General features: G+C 38.7%; 1 protein-coding gene across 5 annotated transcripts in view; it reads left to right on the top strand.

The window, feature by feature from the left end:
- Positions 1–22498, top strand: part of CDH6 (cadherin 6) — a 148018-nt gene that overhangs the window by 105544 nt on the left and 19976 nt on the right. For 3 of the 5 annotated variants that reach the window (XM_061393812.1, XM_061393813.1, XM_061393817.1), the window contains exons 3-6: positions 10129–10423; positions 13820–13939; positions 16872–17039; positions 20588–20775. In XM_061393812.1, coding sequence (XP_061249796.1) covers positions 10129–10423; positions 13820–13939; positions 16872–17039; positions 20588–20775 — 771 coding nt within the window. Of the gene's footprint in view, positions 1–7012; positions 7118–8867; positions 9023–10128; positions 10424–13819; positions 13940–16871; positions 17040–20587; positions 20776–22498 lie in introns of those variants that run through there. The other 2 variants (XM_061393814.1, XM_061393816.1) reach the window with 2 other exon arrangements.

Here is a 22498-nt window from a genome sequence, read left to right as displayed (position 1 = left end):
ATTATTGACTGAATATTCAATCCAATATCGAGTTCCTAGAACTCAATGGGATTAGAGCTCGAGGGATAAGCTATTTATAAAAAGAAAGAATAAGAAAGTTGCATCTTCCCATGCACATCTGAGTGCAGTGTGAGAAAATATGTGACCCTGCACCTCAAGGCAAGGGCACTTCTATTTCAGTTGGCTTTACTGTCTTTATTACTCCAGGTACATACTCAAGGCCTCCTCTGATTTTCTCCCGCACGGAGGCTTGAAACCATGAAACGTGCTCACGCTGGTTGCCAAGTCATTTTTCTCCCCTCAGTGATTCAGCCTTCTCCAAGAAGTCTTCCTAAACCATCAAAGAGCTAACACATGCCCTGACATCACCCTGTTCAACTCACAAGTTCCCTCTGTGTTGCTCTGTATGTTTCCCTTACCTTGTAGTTGCTGTTCAGTTGCTAAGTCATGTTCGACTCTTTGCCACCCCGTGGACTGCAGCATGCCAGGCTTCCCTGTCTTTCACTATGTCCCGGAGTTTACTCAAACTCATATCCACTGAGGTGGTGATTATTTCTAACTAATATTTATTAACAGTACTAAAGTGTCTAATTTCTGCTTTTATTCCCTTTCTTTTATATAGCAGTCAGTATTTCCAAGCCTAACTTGAAAATGTATATATCGAAGGTAGATAATAGGTGTTTTTTATCCATTGCCTTATGTATCTCTTCAGGCCAGTAAGAGTTTTAAAATAGTTGTGGTTGACAGTTAAATTATATTTTAGTAGAACAGTGTTTCTGTGAAATGCAGCATTTTCCATTCATTTTCCGTCAGCTTCAGCAACAGGATGATACTCGAAATATGGGTGCATAAAATCTTGAAGCTTCTTCACCCTTAACAGATGACTTCTGTCTCAGCCCTTACAATGTTTGAGGTACTCAGGGGACTACCTTTTCAACAAATCCAGTACAGGTTTGTTTTATTATTGAGGTTTAATTGGTTATTAAATAAAATATTTTATATCTAAGGTGATATAAACAAATCTTCTCTTTTCAACAAATCTAGTACAGGTTGGTTTTACTATTAAAGTTTAATTGGTTATTAAATAAAATATTTTATATCTAAGGTGATAACTTGAATCCTCTCTAGGATTGCTTAGATTAGATAATGTGCTTAGTGTTTGGCTGTTGTTGTTTATCACTAATTATGTCCAACTCTTCTTGTGACCCCATGGACTGTAGCCCACCAGGCTCCTCTGTCCATGGGATTCTCCAGGCAAGAATACTGGAGTGGGCTGCCATTTCCTTCTCCAGGGGATCTTCCTGACCCAGGGATCTGTTGCATTGGCGGGCAGATTCTTTACCACTGAGCCATCTGGGAAACCCTAGTTGCTAATTTATCTGGCAACTTCAGGAATATATTTTCTTGATACATTAGATCAGATCAGATCAGTCGCTCAGTCGTGTCCGACTCTTTGCGACCCCATGAATCGCAGCACGCCAGGCTTCCCTGTCCATCACCAACTCCCGGAGTTCACTCAGACTCACGTCCATCAAGTCAGTGATGCCATCCAGCCATCTCATCCTCTGTCGTCCCCTTCTCCTCCTGCCCCCAATCCCTCCCAGCATCAGAGTCTTTTCCAATGAGTCAACTCTTCACATGAGGTGGCCAAAGTACTGGAGTTTCAGCTTTAGCATCATTCCTTCCAAAGAAATCCCAGGGCAGATCTCCTTCAGAATGGACTTGTTGGATCTCCTTGCAATCCAAGGGACTCTCGAGAGTCTTCTCCAACACCACACTTCAAAAGCATCAATTCTTCAGCGCTCAGCCTTCTTCACAGTCCAACTCTCACATCCATACATGACCACAGGAAAAACCATAGCCTTGACTAGACAAACCTTTGTTGGCAAACTAATGTCTCTGCTTTTGAATATGCTATCTAGGTTGGTCATAACTTTCCTTGATGAATTATCCTAAAATCAAGTGAGAAACCAGGTGGAAGACATTAAGATTTATTGATTATCTTCTATGTTTCAGAAACTGTCATTGATTATTGATATTTTATCCAATTTTATCTTTATAAATTTCACTCTTTCTTTCTTTGTAATCATCAATTGTTGAAGATCTATAATGTGCCAATATGTCAAGTGCTGAGAATACAGAAGTGAACCAGACAGGTTTGGCGTCTTTTTTCATGAAATTTTCAAACTAGTTGTTTGCTGACTGAAACATGAAAATAGCTGTGAAATTCTCAAAAAAAAAAAAATCAAGAATGTGCTGATGGCTAACTAGGGAAGAAATTGAGAGACTCTAGCAGGAGAGTATAACTTAGACTAGCCACTTAGGGAAGACTTCCCTGTGGAGATCAAGATTACAAAGACCTGATGTATGAATTTTTAAGTTCATCTAACTGCAGAAAGGAAAATAGATGGAAAGGAAACAAGACAAGATGTGTGGGAGAGCCTCATTGCAATAGACCAAGGAGCAGTGGTGGTGACTTGGACCAGGGCAGCACAAGCAGGAATGGAGACAAAGTAGGTGGTGAGTACCCCAGAGGGGGTAATGGCATCCCACTCCATTATTCCTGCCTGGGATGGACAGAGGAGCCTGATGAGTTACAATCCATGGGGGTCGCAAAAGTCAGACAACTTAGCGACTAAACCACCACCACAAGGTGGTGAGTCAAGATATAGGTAAGAGGTAGGATTGGCGGGAGTTAGGGGTCTAATGTGGAGAAGGCAATGGCACCCCACTCCAGTACTCTTGCCTGGAAAATCCCATGGACGGAGGAGCCTGGTAGGCTGCAGTCCATGGGGTCGTGAAGAGTCAGACACGACTGAGCGACTTCACTTTCATTTTTCACTTTCATGCATTGGAGAAGGAAATGGCAACCCACTCCAGTGTTCTTGCCTGGAGAATCCCAGGGACGGCAGAGCCTGGTGGGCTGCCGTCTATGGGGTCACACAGAGTCAGACACAACTGAAGCGACTTAGCAGCAGCAGCAGCAGGGATCTAATGAATGTGGAGACAGAGACAGAAGGGGGATTTAGGGTGACTCTCTGGTGGTCCCTATGATTTTGATGTAAACGTGAAGTATTCAACAGGTGGATTTTGAAGGTGAAAAAGCTTATGTCTAAATTCTGACTTTCCTACTGATCAACTAAATTAATTAGATTATTGTAGTAGTCATGTTGTTCATCTTTAAGACAAAACTCAAAATGATTAACTTTGCCAGGTAGTCCTCCTCTCCCTGTCCCTTAAATGTGGATATTCCTTAGGTCCTTGTCTTCCCTTGTTTCACATGAAGTGAAGTGAAGTCGCTCAGTCGTGTCCGACTCTTTGCGACCCCATGGACAGTAGCCTACCAGGCTCCGCCGTCCATGGGATTTTCCAGGCAAGAATACTGGAGTGGGCTGCCATTTCTTTCTCCAGGGGATCTTCCCAACCCAGGATTGAACCCGGGTCTCCTGCACCAGGGAAGCCCTCTAAATGAGATTATCCATCTATTTTCATAGATTCCACTATTATCTATATGCCATTAATGTCCAAATCTCTATATAACCCCAGAGCAGACATTTTCTTGAGATCCAGAGTTATGGATACAGCTAATTCCCAGGCAAATATCTTGGACAACTTACACTCAGTACTTCCCAACTGACCTAATCACCTCTCCAAACCATTCTTCTTTATTTATTTATTTTTGAGTTTTGTCTTAAAGATGAACAGCATGACTACTACAGTAATCTAATTAATTTAGTTCATCAGTAGGAAAGTCAGAATTCAGACACAAGCCTTTTCACCTTCAAAATCCGCCTATTGAATACATCATATTTATGATGTAAGAGGACAGGAGGAAAAGGAGGCAACAGAGGATAAGATGGTTGAATAGAATCACTGACTCAATGGACACGAATCTGAGCAAGCTCTGGGAGATAGTGAAGGACAGGGAAACCTGGCATGCTGCAGTTCATGGGGTCACAAAAGAGTCGGACACGACTTAGCAACTGAACAACTAAATGATGTAAGAATAATTTATTGAAGCATATCTCTGAGCTAGACCTTCTGTTAACCATTTTACATATATTGTTTTATTAATTTTCAGAGCAACCTACCTGTAAACTAAGTATCAGTATTATTCTTACGTAGATGAGAAAAAGACCTGGAGAAATTAACTAAGTTCCCCAAAGTTATACAACTACTACATAGCGTGACTTTATACCCATTGCTTTCCTTTGCCCAAAATCACGCATGCTTTTAACATTAGTACTAGTGCTCAAACTTGAGCACTCATCAGAATTACTGGAGGGCTCCTTGAAACACAGACTGCTGAGCGACACCTTTTCAGTTTCTGATTCTGGTGGCAGATGAGGTCTGAGATCTTGCATGGCTAACTGGTTCCAACAGCCCACCACAATAATATTGGGCAGCCAAAAAGTTCATTCAGGACATCTTATAGAAAAACCCAAATGAAATTTTGGCCACCCAATATTCTGCCATCAACATTTTAACTTGTAAAAAAATCATCAGATATAAATTAGTTAACTCATACTAACCACTAACATCCAAATATAGCATTATTAAAATATGTTGATAATATAAAATTTTATTAAAAGATTTTTTACCTATCTAATCCTATGATCTCTAAAACAAAATCCACTCCTAATCCCTGTCATGGACTTTGAGAAATTACTTCCAGATGTAAACTCTATCTAACAAGCTCTTCACAATTTTTACAACATTAAGTGTGTTTATTAGTATTATGTATATGAGCATTATGTCAAGATATGTATGTGTATACATATACATATTGAATTCAGTTAAGCTTCAATTTGTCCTAACTTGATTTGTAAATTTATTTTCCCAATTTAAAATATTATTCAGTCTGTTTAGCACAAAGGTGTTCTCTCTGCTGCAAACCCAGTTTCTACACTTCAGTCCCAATCAGACATCTTTTAACCATGGCTGTTCTCTGATTCTTGTACATCTCAGATTAGCACTCATTCCATCTCTAAAAGGGCCTCATTACTTTCTGTAAGCATATTAGTCATAACCCAATTTTTTATTTTAGAAAACAAAATCACATAATTCCTTCCCCTGTTAAGGTACTTTCAGATGTGTCATGTAGGTATGCTTCTGTTTAAACTCTGCTTTCTTGTCTCAGTGATGCTTAGAAAATTCAGTTTAGTTACTGACTTAGACAAGTGACTCAGAGACACATAGGTAATGGGAGGAAGGGAGCAGCATTAACTAGCTCCATAAGCCACTAAAATCTGTAGAATTAGTGTCACACCTTTGAATTGGAGTCAGAATCAAGTTGGGAGGTGGTGCATATAGCAGGTAAAAAGATCCTGGCACTGCTTTGGTGATGCCTGTCATGGGGTCATATCTGTAACACCAAATTCCTGCATTTACTTGTTAAAGTACTACACTTAAAAAAAATAATGACAGAGCTTCCCTGGTGGTCCAGTGGTTAAGAATCCACCTGCCAATGCAGGAGACACCGGTTCAATCCCTGATCCAGGAAGATTCCTCATGCTGCGAGGCAACGAAGCCCTCTTGCCACACCTACTGAAGTCTGAACACCCAGGGCCCGTGCTCCACAAGAGAAGCCTCTGCAATGAGAAGCCCGTGCACTGCAACTCGAAGGTAGCGCCCACTCACTGCCACTAGAAAACCAGCAATGAAGACCCAGGGCAAACAGAAAGTTAAATAAATAAATTTTTTAAAACTTTATTATTTTAAAAATAATGAGGATGATAAGTCAACAGAAAAACAAGCAAAGACCAAGAGCTCCTCCTGAAACAAAATCCTCCAGGTACAGTAGTAAAAAGTCCTGAGAGCCCCAGATGAAACGTGACTTTCTGAGGAAAGTGGATAATTTTTACTTGATGGTGAATCGTTAAAAGTGAACCAGATGATTAAACTTAATGGAACAGCCACATTAAACTGAAATTAGTAAAAAACGTGCCTCAGGCAGCCTACAACCTTTTATTTGTTGTTGTTTAACTTCTGCCTTTTACAGTGGCCATGATGAATGACATCACAAAGGAAAAAAAATCCAATTAAATTCTAAGAGCTCAATAAACCCCTAATGTCTTCTTGTCACCACCACTTTCACTTGCACTGATGTCTTATGTTTCCTCTTTTCCCTAAGAAGAGAAAAAAAAGAACTTGCCCCAGGGGGGTTCAGCAGAGGGGGAGCTGAGTAGAGAAAGAGCACACTAAGGCTTCCAGAAGTTTCTATTCTGTGCACTTCATCAGATGCAGACACTGTGCTGGAAGTGGGGTGAGGTTAATTGTTTTATTATCATACAATGCCTTTGTGAAGAGATGCATTTTCCCACTAGTTTTCAAATACTGATAAATCAGAAGTGGAATCTGCCGAGCAATCCCTGGTCACACTCTTAGTTGGTATCTCCGCTGCCCTTTTATATTGTCCTGGTGTTTGTTCTATAAGTCATCAACATGGTGTCTCCTGACAGCTAAAAATAAGTTTCTGATTACTTTTGCCTGAATAAATCTTGTGACCAGATATGGTATTCACCTACTAAGTATGCAGCGATTGCATATTGAAAGTGATGAAAGAACCAGTCGAGGGGAGTCTAGAATCTAGCGGAATGCAGAATATAATAAATCACATGGAAAGATAACAGTTGCCACCTGGTAGAAGAATACTGGCTTTTGATAACAGATTTTACCTCAGCGATACCGTGCGTTTGTTAAATGGGGTTTTCAAAGTCCTCAGAAAAGTTCTCAAAGTCAAAATAAAAGCAAAAACCTGTTTATTATGAACTAAGAGCTAATCATAGTAACAGTGTCTTAAATTTGGAAGACACTTTATAAAACACATGCTTTTATCCCATGTTTATGTAGGAATAAACATAGTCTTTGTATATAGTCTCTAAAGAGTGCTTCATGACAGCTTTGTCCTGTAGCTCCATTATCTTCATTTTCTGGTAAGGATCCCAGTGCTGGGAGGTTAATTGACTCTTCTATGATCTCACACTTGGTGAGTGAGAGGATGAGCAAGAGCCACATGTGGTTCTCCTGATGTGGTGCTCCCTGCACTGTGCCAGGCTGCTGACCATGGCTGCCCTGGAGCCAGATCCAACGGGCAATGACATCGCTTTCGTTACTCGTGAGTTAATGAAATAGCTTTTTAAGAGCTCTCTTCGGTCATTAGAATTTGACAATGGAGAGTTAAAACTTTCCCCAGTGGCTCTTTCTGTATAATCAAGGTTTCAACATTTTCTTAGCATATCACATTACACAAATCATGGTATGCACTTGTTTTACATTTCTTATTGCGTTTGTCTCACTTCTAAGCAATTTCTTCCCCGTTCGCATTTATCTTGCATTATTTCTGTCAAATTGCTTTCAAGGCTACTAATTGCATGAATAATATTCTCTTCCTCAAACTCTGCTGTTAACTAGCAATAGCCGTGTGGTGTTGGGCACAGTTTATCTCTCAAAATGAGGTGGTTACACAGAATAATCTATAAGTCTCTTCTTGCACTCAAGGTCTAACTGACTCTCACACGATCTGTGTGATTTGGGAAACTCTATGTACTCTAGACGGAGAAGGCAATGGCTCCCCACTCCAGTACTCTTGCCTGGAAAATCCCATGCACGGAGCAGCCTGGTGGGCTGCAGTCCATGGGGTCGCTAAGAGTCAGACACGAATGAGCGACTTCACTTTCATTTTTCACTTTCATGCATTGGAGAAGGAAATGGCAACCCACCCAAGTGTTCTTGCCTGGAGAATCCCAGGGACAGGGGAGCCTGGTGGGCTGCCGTCTATGGGGTTGCACGGAGTCGGACACGACTGAAACAACTTAGCAACAGCAGCAGCAGCATGTACTCTAGAGCCTCAGTTTCTTGACTCTGCAATGATGTGTTCAATTAGCTCATGTTTCCCAAAATGAGTTTCTTGGAAAACTGTTTTGGGGAACATCAGTATGGATCACACCCAAAAAGGATACATAAGCAAAGAAAGTTCAGGAAAGCCAGGTCAAATAATGTTTAGTACAGTTTGGAACTGTAGGTACTCATAGCCTTTCTTAAGTTAATGGGCAGTGGGAGACTCCAAGAAAGAGGCAGAATATGAAGTATTTCCCAAAATTATTGGGCCACGGAACCTTTTTTCTCAGCATTTTGTATAAATGATATTCCATGGGACACAGTTATATAAAGTCTGGATTACATGTTTTTAAGTCCCCCTTTTCTCCTGAGATTCTATTTTCAAATATGTTTGTAGAAGTTACTCTGAATATTCCATGCAGTGTTAATCAAGAGAACTCAGAGTTGGTTTGCCTGTTGCTGGTGTTGCCATTACTATTGTAACATAGCTGATGCTCCACTTAGACAGAGTTGAAGTAAGGTAGAGATTGTTACCAAACAGAATTTGGGTCTGCTCAACTGCTAAACAGCAAAGCCAATCTACTGACTCCAGGTTGTAACAAAGGAAAGTACAGCATATATTGTAGGCACCAAGCAAGGAGAATGGGCAGCTCATGCTCAAAAGACCCAGATTCCCTGATAGCTTTCAGGAAAGGGTTTTTAAAGGCAACATTTGGCATGAGAATTGCTGCTTACGGACCTTATTCTGACTGGTTGATGGTAAGGTAAAGGGGTAATGTTTCAGGAATCATAATCATCAACCTTCTGGTTTCAAACAATCTGGGGTCTACATGTTTGTGGTAGCATGTAAATCACCATCCTCCACCTTGTGTGGGGGGCTTAGCTTCTGCAGAACTCAAAATATTTGTCAGATTGTTATGTATATCTCTTAGGACTGTGTATAACTAGGACTCTGTCTTATCACTGAATGATTTGCTTTTCCTTTGTTTGTGCATTCCCTCACTTCCCTAATTAGTAACTGCTTGAGTCTGCTCTTTGGAACTCAGGCAAGGCCCAGGAGACTAAAGCCTTTTTCTACAAACAAGAAAGAAGAAACACAGAAGGGCTTTTATACCCAAGAGGACTGCACAGAGTCCTCACAGGTTTCAAGATTAGCAGCTTTCCTATGAACGCTAACCCTTCTGTATGTATACTTACAACTGAAGTCTTAAAAAAGTTCTTGATAAAAAGCACTTTTTGAAAAAATTTGTGAAGAGCCTTAGATTATCAGAAGACCTGTGAGACAGTGCCCAAAGTCTTGCTGAGGTGGGAAAAAGGGAACTAAAGAAACAGCAGGGAAGTCAACACAGTGGAAATGAAATTCAGAATAAGTAACATGGGCTACATGTTCAAGTTAAGATCATCCTCTTCACTTCAGTTGTGTCTTTATGTTCATTAGCTCAACCCTTTACCCAGACCCATTTCACTGGCTGTTTATCTTATCAGAACCTCTGCTTGATTGCCTTCAGGGGCAGAGAACCAACTACTTCATAAGGCAGATTATTCCATTTTAGGCTGACTAAGTTTTAGAAGGTCCTTTCCCATATTAAACTAAAATATGTGTTAAATATTCTTATTCCAAGTGACTGTGTAAATTACCTAGCTGGTGGGGATTCAAGGCATTGTCCCTGGCAGCACTTAAGATGTTTTTTTTTTCAAACACTCTGAGTTGAATTTCATAAATAAATAAATTTCACACTTCCTAGAAAATTGACTATCATCTCCATCATATTAAAATAAAAAAGGTTAACTAGCATCCCTAAATACACCAAGGTAGCAAAGTGTAGATGCAGAATGTACTCTCTGATTAAAAAATTCAAAATCTTTTTCTCAGCAGTGTATTGCTTCTCTAGTGAGTATGTGTACATAAAAGTGAGGGGGTGGCTGTATTGATAGAATCTGAAAGCTGTAGTGAAAGGAGAGAAATAATGAAAATAGTTCTGTTCCAGCCAGGCTAATGTGTCCTTGGGCATTTTTCTATTGTTCTGGCCTGTAGTTTTTGATTCTTCAAAATGAAGATTACTCAATTTTACACAAGTTCCAGTTCTGGAAATTTCTGTGATTATAAGGAAACATGCTCATTAACAAATGGCATTTACTATTGAGGATTTCAGTAAACAGTAAAAGAAAAAAATCTGCAACCCTTAGAAAGACTTGAATGAAAGTTAACATAGCATTGCATCATAAAGACAAACAGTTCAGGATCACATGCTTGACTTTTACTTTCTTTAATTTTTTTTCCTACACTAGTTACATTCAGACCAGGATAGAGGAGATGGATCACTTAAATATATCCTTTCAGGAGATGGAGCAGGAGATCTCTTCATTATCAATGAAAACACAGGGGACATACAGGCCACAAAGAGGCTGGACAGGGAAGAAAAACCTGTTTACATACTTCGAGCTCAGGCTATAAACAGAAAAACAGGGAGACCCGTGGAGCCCGAGTCTGAATTCATCATCAAGATCCATGACATCAACGACAATGAACCAATATTCACCAAGGAGGTTTACACGGCCACTGTTCCCGAAATGTCTGATGTTGGTAAGTGAGGTGTGATTCAACTGTTTCCTCTAGTACATCACCTGAATCAGGAATCCTCAGAGTGAAATTTGCTGAACTGAATGAACTTGGATGCTACATTCTAGATGCACTGTGTTTCAAACAATCCATTTAGGTCCTTTTTATAAGTGGACCAGTGCCTCCTAAGATTAGTCTTATTATTTTTAAGAAAACAACATTTCCTCTAGTGATTAGGGAATGAAAAGTGGCAGAGTGAGAAGGGCAGAGAGAAGGAGAGATCATTTCATCTGTTTCCTCTCCCTCTCTAAATGCCCACTTTATTTCTTGTTAGTCCTCTCTCTTTCTCTTAGCCCATAGTAGAATTGGGCATTAGGTAAGGATCTCCCCAGTGGAAAACAAAAGCCCTGAGTTTACAGTTCAGACTGAAGAGTAATTATATTTGAGAAAGAGACTCAAAGAAAACTTTTTTTAAAAATCCATGAATAATACACAGATGATGTCTATGGGATATATTCTTTATTAAGTGGTGAAAATTGAGACTTTCATAACGTTAATATGGTAAGTTAATACTCTGTGCAGAATTCTACTACCAATTTTAATGTGTGCATTTAGTTTGCTTAGATTGGGAAAATGTGAATTTTTCTTAAATTAAGAAAAAAATCCTACTGACATCATTGTTAACCACATTAAAACACTTCAGGAGAGACAGTGACAAAATTTCAACTACTTGTGTAAAGGGTTATTTTAAGTTTCACTCGGTGTCAAGTTCAAAAGGGCTAGATTACATAATAAAAACATTTCCATCATTCTGTGAGTCAGATATCAAGGATATTTCAGTTCACAGTTCCAAGACTTGAACAATAGCTAATCTACAGAAATGATTATAAAACATCCAAATGTTTCTCATGAAGAAGTTGCTCATCTCATTACTTGAAGTTGCTTTGTTTTGTTAGAAAAATCACAAATCATTACCAAAGTGGAGGATTAGAATTCTTTTAAACAGAAGATTTGTTCGGAAAAAAATATTTTTCATCTGTGTGGTAAAGGGCAAAAAGAATTAATGAAAGACTGTCTGGTCATCAGCACCATGCAGAGCAGCTAAAGCCAGATGTGAAAAGTGTGACTGTACAATATAAGGGGCACCATTTGCTTCTGAAGCCATTATAGAGTTAAATATGTTTTATCAATATTTGGGTGGTAGCTGGCAATAACAGGTCTTGAGGAAAAGAAGGCTTTTTCCAACTTGCACACAGGCACAGTTATGTTGATATTCATCATTATCATAAATTAACAGGGCATTATCGTGAGCATAAAGGCATCCTAGAGGAGTCACATAAAGGTAATGGGACAGCAACAAGGTGGTATAGATGGGCTCTGGTACCAAATGGACCGGAGCTTGAAACTATCACTACTAATAAGCAACTATGTAGCCTTAGGTAAATAAATGACTTGGTGTCTCTGACCCTCCAGTTTCATATCTATAAAAGAAATAATAAACATCAACTCCTAAATCCTTACCATAAGAATGAAAGGAAAAAACAAGTGCACAGCCCCAAGTACCACATCAGCAACTAATAGGCACTCAAAATATCCAGATAATCATATTCTAAAAGAAATCAAATTTTGCATTGATGTCAAGTAAGAACATAGGTGTTTGTTGACTTCTACTATTAATTCTCACTCTAAAAGCTTATGCTTTCATTCTCCCCTCATTCCTTGCTAAATTACAAGGATGGATGCTCTATCTCATGTATCAACATCCAAGAGTGTGCCTCCCTAAGACAGTATAGTGTATTAGTTCAATAAATAGAATTGGTTAGATATTATAAAAGTAGGGTGAAAATTCCAGTATTCCCTAACTGTGACTTCCCTACCCTGTTCGTGGACAGGAGAATTCTATCAGTATGTTTACTCTGTCTAATATGAATACCAAAAATCATCCATAAAATGATGTTACTCAGAGGGTCTTACCTTTTTAGGAAGTCACAGACCCCTTTCAGAATCAGGTAAAATCTATGGCATTTCTCCACTGTGTCATATCCATCTAGGCATACACACAAAAATTTGCATGGAATTTCATGGGGATTAGGGGTACTTTGAAGGTTATTATTAAGTATGGTCTCTACAATAAGAATGCCAATCTCAAACAACATAGCTTAATTTGTACATTTAATTATAATCATCTTTGGGGATTATAAATTCAGGATGTGTATTCTCCACTATTCCAATTAATTCTTTACTTAACCCAAAACTACTTCTCTTAAGGTTCAAGAGAAGGTCGTTCAGCATCTTATATTCTATCAAATAGATTTATCACCTAGATGCTTTTATTTATAAGTAACAGAAAACCCAGTTCAAATTACTTTAAACAATGAAAGTGTTTATTGGTCACATTAAGTCTAAAAGCAAAGTGGACTTTGAACATAGTTTGATTTGGATTCTAGCTATTTCTCTGTAATTTTGTCCTATTCAGCTTTGTCCTCAGACTGGCATTGCCAAGATCACAAAATAGCTGCTGCATTTTCAGGCTCCACACCAGCACGTTACATTCAGAGAGCAAAAGCACCTATGACACAACAAATTTTCAGCAAAATCACAAATGGCCCTCCAACTGAACAATACCTAAACTAATCCTTGTAGAGAAAGTAGTACAAGATGCCAATAGATTTAGGCCTAGACAACTTGAAAGAATCACTGTAGCAAAAATCCAATCAAATCTCACCCTTGGAGATGGATTGGAATCAGTTCCACCCAAAGTCATGATCCTTCCCATGCTCCCCTTTAATTTAATCCTTGTTGTTTTTAGTCACTAATGGGAAGTGAATCTCGCTCAGTCCTGTCTGACTCTTTGCCATCTCATGGACTGTAGCCCACCAGGCTCTTCTGTTCATGGGAATTCTCCAGGCAAGAATACAGCAGATGGGTAGCCATTCCCTTCTCCAGGGGATCGTCCCAACCCAGGGATCAAACCCAGGTTTTCTGCATTGCAAGAAGATTCTTTACCAGCTGAGCAACCATACCCAATTCTTTTGCAGCCCCATGAAGTGTAGCCTGCCAGTCTTCTCTGTCTATGGGATTTCCTAGGCAAGAATACTGGAGTGGGTTGCCATTTCCTTCTCTGAGGAATGATCCCAACCCAGATATCAAGCCTATGTCTCCTGAACTGCAGGTGGATTCTTTAACACTGAGTCACCTAGGAAGCCCCATTTAATCCTTTCAATATTTATGAATGTTGCTCACATTCCTTGAGAATAAGAAATCCAAGGTTTTTTAGCCTAGCATCCTATTGTGGTTCTCCACTCCCTGGCCATGATAGTTTGGTATAGAAGTATGATTGTGCTTTTTCCTAATGTGTGGGTATTGAGGATCCATAATGAACCCTTCATTTATTTTCAATTCATGTTTCTTTCATTACAGGCACATTTGTTGTCCAAGTCACTGCAACTGATGCTGATGATCCAACCTACGGGAACAGTGCTAAAGTTGTCTATAGCATCCTACAGGGGCAGCCCTATTTTTCAGTTGAATCAGAAACAGGTTAGAATTCCTCTTGCATCTTCTTTTTAAGATATGTAATTTTAATTGACATGCTCAGCTGAGCTAGCAACTTTTAATAAAAACAATCAGTGTGATTGAATTTTCTTAGATTCATCTCCAAGCACCAGTGACATATTTGTAAACATGACATCCAGATCATTTTAATCAAGAAATCTGACAATGGATCTTTCATATACTGTGTTTATACAAGGGAGATTTGGAAAAATTACACATTACCTTACTATTTCCTCCAGTTTGAGATAAAACTAAAAGGCCAACCCCTTTTGATAGCCAAGATGGTTGTTTGCACATATTCTGATTCTTCTTTTTCTAGTTACTTAGTAGGATTGCATCTCTCTACCTTACAAGAAAGCTAGATGTAGCCATGTGATTTATTTGGGGCAATAAAATGTGGTAGTCATATGAGTCATTTCCAAGCAAAACTTGTAGACCTGGTGCATAATCCACCATTTTCCCTCCCACTTGCCACAGTGATCATGGATGGAAACCAGTATCAAGTGAGTCTTCAGCCTGAATGTCTAAAGGTTATCATGAGCAGATTTTCTTTCTGGCCTACTCAGAGCACTTTAGTTTTGTTAAGCCACTGAGATTTTACTTTGTTGGTTGTCACATTGTCTAGCTTATCTTAACTGATACTGCCCTAAAAAAAAATGGATTGCCTTAACTCTTTTTTCCACATCTCAGTTTTCTGCACTTTCTCCACAAAGTAGCATAGTATCTATGATGAACTGTGTTTTAATATATACAATATATACACTGGCTTAAAACTCAACATTCAGAAAACCAAGATCATGGCATCCAGTCCTGTCACTTCCTGGCAAATAGATGGGGAAATAACAGAAACAGTGACAGACTTTATATTCTTGGGCTCCAAAATCACTGCAGATGGTGACTGTAGCCATGAAATTAAAAGATGCTTGCTCCTTGGAAGAAAAGCTATGACCAACTTAGACAGCATATTAAAAAGCAGAGACATTACTTTGCCATCAAAGGTCCATCTAGTCAAAGCTATGGTTTTTCCAGTAGTCATGTATGGATGTGAGAGTTAGACTATAACAAAAGCTGAGTGCTGAAGAATTGATGCTTTTGAACTGTGGTGTTGGAGAAGACTCTTGAGAGTCTCTTGGACTGCAAGGAGAGCCAACCAGTCAATCCTAAAGGAAATCAGCCCTGAATATTCATTGGAAGGACTGATGCTGAAGCTGAAACTCCAATACTTTGGCCACTTGATGTGAAGAACTGACTCATTGGAAAAGACTCTGATGCTGGGAAAGATTGAAGGTGGGAGGAGAAGGGGATGGCAGAGGATGAGATGGTTGGATAGCATCACTGACTTGATGGACATGAGTTTGAGTAAGCTCCAGGAGTTGTTGATGGACATGGGTGGCCTGGCATGCTGCAGTCCATGGGGTCACAAAGAGTCAGTCACGACCAAGCAACTGAACTGAACTGAACTTGTACTGTATAGTAAATTCCACATGTATTTTTGCTATCATGTTAAGAGTCAAATTCCTTTTACACAATTTTCAAGCTCCCATTATTGTTTGGATGTCAAAACCTTTCTAAGTTATTATATCTAGTTGGAAATCAATGTAAGAGGTGCAATGAACTTGGAAAGAACCCCAAGGAGAAAGAAAATGTTGAGTTTAGAGACAATGAGGATGAAAAATTAGAATTATTCAACCTAAAGGACAAAAGGCTAAGGTGATCTCCGGTATTTAAATAGAGAAGTAATATTATTTGGAGAATAGAAAGCAGTTTCACTTTCACTGGAGCCAGCACCATAAGAAAAAGATTGACCTGTTGTCTGAGGTATTCTGTTAAAAATAAAGGAAGATATTTTCAGTCTCATTAGTCATTAAGCATTGGAATGTGCCACCAGAGAAGGTTATTAAGACTTCAGTGATTTTTGAAAGAATGTGGTTAATTTAAGCCTAAGCCTTACACAGAAAGTAGATGAAATTTTAGAAGTTCTTTAAACTAATTATTTTATAACTACCTAACAATAGAGATAATTTTTATCTAGCTGAAGAGTGTTGGTCACTGCTAGGACCTGTTGAACTAAAGTTTACCTCAGCTTTAGGGAAAAGATACTCTAGGATCATACAGATGATTATTATAAGAGAACCAATACTGTTTTCATAAAACCATAGTTCTGTGGTTTAGAAGATCCTCAGAACATTCATTATGGTGGGTATATTTGATGAGGCATCAGTCAATTCCAATCAGTAAAGTGAAACTCAAGAGTCAGTGCTAGTATACACACATACATATGCATGCTCAGTCAAGCCCAGCTCTTCTTGACCCGATGGACTGCAGCCCGCCAGACTCCCCAGTCCTTGGAATTTCCCAGGCAAGAATACTAGAGTGAGTTGCTGTTTCCTTTTCCAGTGGGTCTACCCATCCAGGGATCAAACCCACGTCTTATGCATCAGCAGGCAGATTCTTTACCTGCCTAGCCATTAGGGAAGTCTTTTCAAGTATACATGACTTTCTTAACAATTTCCTCATAATACACCTAATTGTCTTTTATTCTACTGTGGCATAGTAGTATACCACTGTGCCACATGCCAAGTTATGTTTTGCTGTGTCATCTTATCACACTTAACAGTTATACAACTTACAGTCTACATTACTGAAAGATGTGATTTACATTCGTTTTCATTCTTCTTGCATTATAGGTGAATGAGTGTGTGTGTGTGTATATTTTAATGTATCTACCTCCCCTATGTGGTTTTAATTGCCTTCAGTACAAAGGTCATCTATAATCAATCATCTTTATGGTCACCCATGACATCTGCATAGTGTTAGGCACATTGTGGGTGACAATCTATGTTTGTTTGCATAAATAAATAATTTTGGAAAGTATTTTTACTACATCTCTTTCCATTTCTGAATTTCATACCCACAGGTATCATCAAGACAGCCTTGCTCAACATGGATCGAGAAAACAGGGAGCAGTACCAAGTAGTGATTCAAGCTAAGGATATGGGCGGCCAGATGGGAGGATTATCTGGGACTACCACGGTGAACATCACGCTGACTGACGTCAATGACAACCCTCCTCGGTTTCCCCAGAGTAGGAACATTTGATTGAATGACTTTCTTCAGGGAACTTTTGTAAAACTGTAACTTTAAGAATGATATTTATTTTTTCTTTATTGTTATTAATTGCCAAAGTTAGTGAACTTAATAAGAACTGGCACATTTATTAACAATGAGCTGACAGTACTAATGCTCAGTAGATGTAAACGTTTATCAGTAATTAACTGAGCAGTTGTCTGATATGTCTGTTATTATAAAAGCAATATCATTGTTTTATTTTTCTTTATTAATAAGACTACTACAGACATAAATATGCTTGTGCAGAACATATGTTTACAAGCATGCTGCTATTTGTTAGGAAGAAATCGACTGTATATTTTGTGAATTTAATCAGGCATATAATCTCCTTTAAGTCTTTGCAAGGGGAGGATTTATCATTTTACTGTTTCTAAAAATAAAACTGTAGAAATAACTATGTACTTAAACCATTTGTGCTCATAAATAGTTTTCCACATTATGGTTAACTGAGTTACCGAAAGTCATTTCTAAAATTTTTAACAATCATGATTAGATAAGACGGAAGATGAAGGAAGATAAGTGCCCACTCTTAAAGCAATACACTTGACCTTTTCACTTATAGACCTCAGGAGGTACTGGTTTTCATGTCATTTTTCTTCCAACATCAAAATTCCTTTCTGACCATAAGTCAAAGTCATGTGAAAGTCATGTCCGAATCTTTGCAACCCCATGGACTACACAGTCCATGGAATTCTCCAGTCCAGAATACTGGAGTGGGTACTCTTCCCTTCTCCAGGGGATCTTCCCAATCCAGGGATCGAATCCAGGTCTCCTGCATTGCAGGCAGATTCTTTACTGTCTGAGCCACTGGAGAAAACTATTTAATACCTGAATCCCTTCTTCTAGGAGAAAATAGTTGCCCATCATGAAGTACAAAACCTACTTACTCAAATGTGGCCGTTTTTTTAAAGCCAGTCAACTGATTAAGAGCTTCTTTTATAATGGAGATACACATGGATCAACAAGAAATACTTATATTTTCTTTACTTTTTAAAAAAAATTATTTTTTATTGAAGGATAATTGCTTTACAGAATTTTGTTTTCTATCAAACCTCAACATGAATCAGTCATAGATATACATATATCCCCTCCCTTTTGAATCTCCCTACCATCTTCCTCCCCATCCCACCCCTCTACATCAATACAGAACCCCTGTTTGAGTTTCCTGAGTCATACAGCAAATTCCCATTGGCTATCTATTTTATATATGGTAATGTGAGTTTCCATGTTACTCTTGCCATACATCTCACCCTCTCCTCCCTTCTCCCCATGTCCATAAGTCAATTTTCTATGTCTGTTTCTCCATTGCTGCCCTGTAAATAAATTCTTCAGTACCATTTTTCTAGATTCTATATATATGCGTTAGAATATGATCTTTATCTTCCTCTTTCTGACTTACTTCACTCTGTATAACAGGTTTTAGGTTCATCCACCTCATTAGAACTGACTCAAATGTGTTCCTTTTTATGGCTGAGTAATACTCCATTGTGTATATGTACCACAGCTTCTTTATCCATTCATCTGTCGATGGACATCTAGGTTGCTTCCATGTTCTAGCTGTTGTAAATAGTACTGCAATGAACAATGGGATACACGTGTCTATTTTAATTTTGGTTTCCCTGGGGTATATGCCTACAAATGGGATTGCTGGGTCATATGGTGGTTTTATTCCTCGTTTTTTAAGGAATCTCCATATCATCTACTTTTTTCAAGTATTTAATCATAGTTCAGTTCAGTTCAGTCACTCAGTCATGTCTGACTGTTTGTAACCCCATGAATTGCAGCACGCCAGGCCTCCCTGTCCATCACCAACTCCCGGAGTTCACTCAAACTCACGTCCATAAAGTCGGTGATGCCATCCAGCCATGTCATCCTCTGTCATCCCCTTCTCCTCCTGCCCCCAATCCCTCCCAGCATCAGAGTCTTTTCCAATGAGTCAACTCTTTGCATGAGGTGGCCAAAGTACTGGAGTTTCAGCTTTAGCATCATTCCTTCCAAAGAACACCCAGGACTGATCTCCTTTAGAATGGACTGGTTGGATCTCCTTTTAGCTAAATGCAAAAACAGAATAGCTAACTGATTTCTGATTTAATGGGCAGAAGAAAGTTTTTATGAACCCTAAAACATCCATTCAGGAGCCTGACATGAAAAAATCAAGATCACCAACACTTTCTCCCAAAACCTCTTTTCTATGTGGGGATGGCTTGGAGAAGGCGAGCAGGAGGATTTACCCAAAGCTTGTTACCAGGGGACTTCCCCCTCTGCACTCTCTCCAAGAATAAACTGTGCTCCTTTCTGCATAATGTCCCAAGGTGAGGGATAGGAGAATACAGGAAGAGACTGGAGGCACCCAAGTACACTTCCACTTCCCTCATGATAAAACTGGCCTCTTCTATCATCTTATCAAGAATGAGCTCAATACTTAGTGAATTAAATATTATTAAAGTATTATACTTTAGTGGGCTTCCCTGATAGCTCAGTTGGTAAAGAATCTGCTTGCAATGTGGGAGACCTGGTTTTGATCCCTGGGTTGGGAAGATCCTCTGGAGAAGGGAAAAGCTACCCACTCCAGTATTCTGGCCTGGAGAATTCCATGGACTGTATAGTCCATGGGGTCACAAAGAATCGAAATGAATGAGCGACTTTCACACTTTAGTAGTGTCATAGCGTAAATTTTCTTTCCAAGGCAATTTGTGTAAAATGTAATGTGTGAGAGTAGGATAACTTTTGTTTTGCTATTTTGGGGTGGAGGGTGGTGCTAAGGACCTGCTAGCCTGGCATACTTGAACTGAAACTCACAAGTAGTCTCCTTTGACTAATTTTCCAACATGAAGACATAAGAAAAGTGTATGTCTATATAATAAAGTTTTTAATCAGTAGTATAAATACAAGAATGGGAGCGATCCATGTATAAAAAGGACACTAATATTTAAAGGAAAAAAAATCAGTCAAACCTAGAAAAATTTTCAGAGCTTTATTCCTCAATGTATTTATCTATATCCTTAAGTGCAACTAAACCAGCTCCACATATGAGTGAAGGAATCTCATCTCTACTTGGATACATTCTCTGAAGTGCTATAATTTGTTTTCACCTTCAGTTACTATTAGCAATGACAGAAAGAATTCTCAAAGAATACCTAATAACTGGCTTAAAGTCTCAGTTCAGGTTAAATTCTTTTCTATTCTTTCTGCTAGATTACTGCACCCTCCTCTAACAGTTCAGGCTTTCTCACAATCACACCATAAACTTGGAAGCCTACTTACAGGACAAGAAGTGTTTTCCCTTTGCCAAGAGACAAGTCATGAAATAGAAGAAATATTCTTAACAACCATGAAAGTAAAAACATTAAAGAGACAAGGGCACCATTAATGATTTTAAGGAAAGCACAAATCTGCCTGCATCCATGGTACTATCTGAACAAACTGCTAGAAAGTGGGTTTCGTTTTTATTATGATGAGGCGTAATTAGTCTGTGTTTGACTTTATCTGTCTGGTAATTACTAGGTACATATCAGTTTAAAACTCCTGAATCTTCTCCACCGGGCACACCAATTGGCAGGATCAAAGCCAGCGATGCCGACGTGGGAGAAAATGCTGAAATCGAGTACAGCATTACAGAGGGAGAGGGGCTGGACATGTTTGATGTCATCACTGATCAGGAAACTCAGGAAGGGATTATAACCGTCAAAAAGGTAATGTATTTTTTAAAAATACTATGCAAATGAAAGCATTTATTTTTCTCTGGTCCCCAAGTAACTGGGGGCAATTACATCTCACATGAACATTCCTCTCAAGTCTTGCTTATTATTTTTTTAAGAGTAAGAGTGTTGCCTGCATTGCACACATGCCAAGATGCTTCAGTCGTGTCCTACTCTTTGTGAGCCCGTGGACTGTAGCCCACCAGGCTCCTCTGTCCATGGGATTTTCCAGGCAAGAATACTGGAGTAGGTTGCCATTCCCATCTCAAGGGAATCTTCCCAACCCACTGACTGAATCCGTGTCTCTTACATCACCTGCATTGACTGATGGGTTCTTTACCACTAGCATCACTGGGCTGCCCAACTTTTTTTAAAGACCTAGTCTAATTACAGTAAGAGTTCTTTGGTTGGCTTTCAGGAGTTCTCAATAATCTTATGCATTCATTAATTCTATACTTTTTAATAAATTTGTATTTAAAAGTTCCTAAGTAAATAGCATAAACAAATGAAACACATAAAAATACATGAATAAATAGTATAACTGAAGAATAAATTTTAAAACAGACACCATTTGAATGTTGGAGATGCAATAGTACATTCAACAAGATGGTCTCTGCTCTCAGGGAACTGCTCTTATGGACAAGAAAGCAAATGAACAAAGAAACACATAGAACTACAAATTCCACTACATGCTTTGAAGGAAAGGAGTAAGACAAGCAGTGACAGAGATGGTTTGAATTAAAGAGAGAAGCTATAGAAAGACCACAGAAATAAAGTAACAAAATTTCCCGCAAGCTCTTTAGCTACTTTTTGAAATGCAATAATTAAGATTTTGTATTCTGAATTCCTATTTTTCTCCTATGTAATCACTACTTTGGAACATGCACACGAAAACTTTATGTTCTGAATTCTTATTTGTCCCCTATGTACTTATTTACCCACAAAACTGTCATGGAGCAGTACACAAAAAAGTGGCAAAAATTAAAAATCAAAAAAAAAAATTAAAAATCAATAAACTGTGTGCTTCAAAGCTAAAAATAATATTAATTTTGGTTACTGTGTTTAATGAGTTCACTTTTGTTGTGTATTGTGTCATATTTTCTCTCTCCTTTGGTGTAATGTTTTATTTGCTGGTAAATATAAGCATAGGTGGATGTAAACAAGAAGAAAAATTTTCCTCTTAAGCTTTGGATTGTATGTCTTAATATCTGGGAACACAATAAAACATGTTTCAGTGACATTCAGATCAATGTTTTATACTATAATATAATTAGGAAGCCCATTAGTGTGCATTAACCTTTTTAATTTTCTTGGTGCCTTATCAGATTCATGCTGAAATTTTGCCTAGCCGACTAAATCACATTCACTAACATCTTGATTAATTGTGTTTCTAGTGAGCCTTGTCATATTATCATCTAAAACTAAAAGTCAGCAATAAGCATTTGGGTTCACTATGTCTCCAGAAGCAGAGATAACTTCTCCTACAGACCTCTGAAAACAATGATCATTGCTTTCTTTGGCAAGTAATTAGCCAGATGCCCTTATCTGGATATCACTTGGAATATTTTAACACCTCATGCCAAAAACAAACAAAAAAAATTTTTTAATCTATTTTATCTAAACAAGGAATAGAAAATTAGGCTGCAAACCAGCAGCTCTCCATCCTAGCTCTGATCTTAGTTCCTCCACCAGGGATCGAACACATGCCCCTACATTG

Source organism: Bos javanicus, chromosome 20 (genome assembly GCF_032452875.1).
Source record: "Bos javanicus breed banteng chromosome 20, ARS-OSU_banteng_1.0, whole genome shotgun sequence".
NCBI classification, from domain to species: domain Eukaryota; kingdom Metazoa; phylum Chordata; class Mammalia; order Artiodactyla; family Bovidae; genus Bos; species Bos javanicus.
Note: the sequence above shows the minus strand (reverse complement) of the source record. Positions and strands in the feature narration are given on the sequence as shown.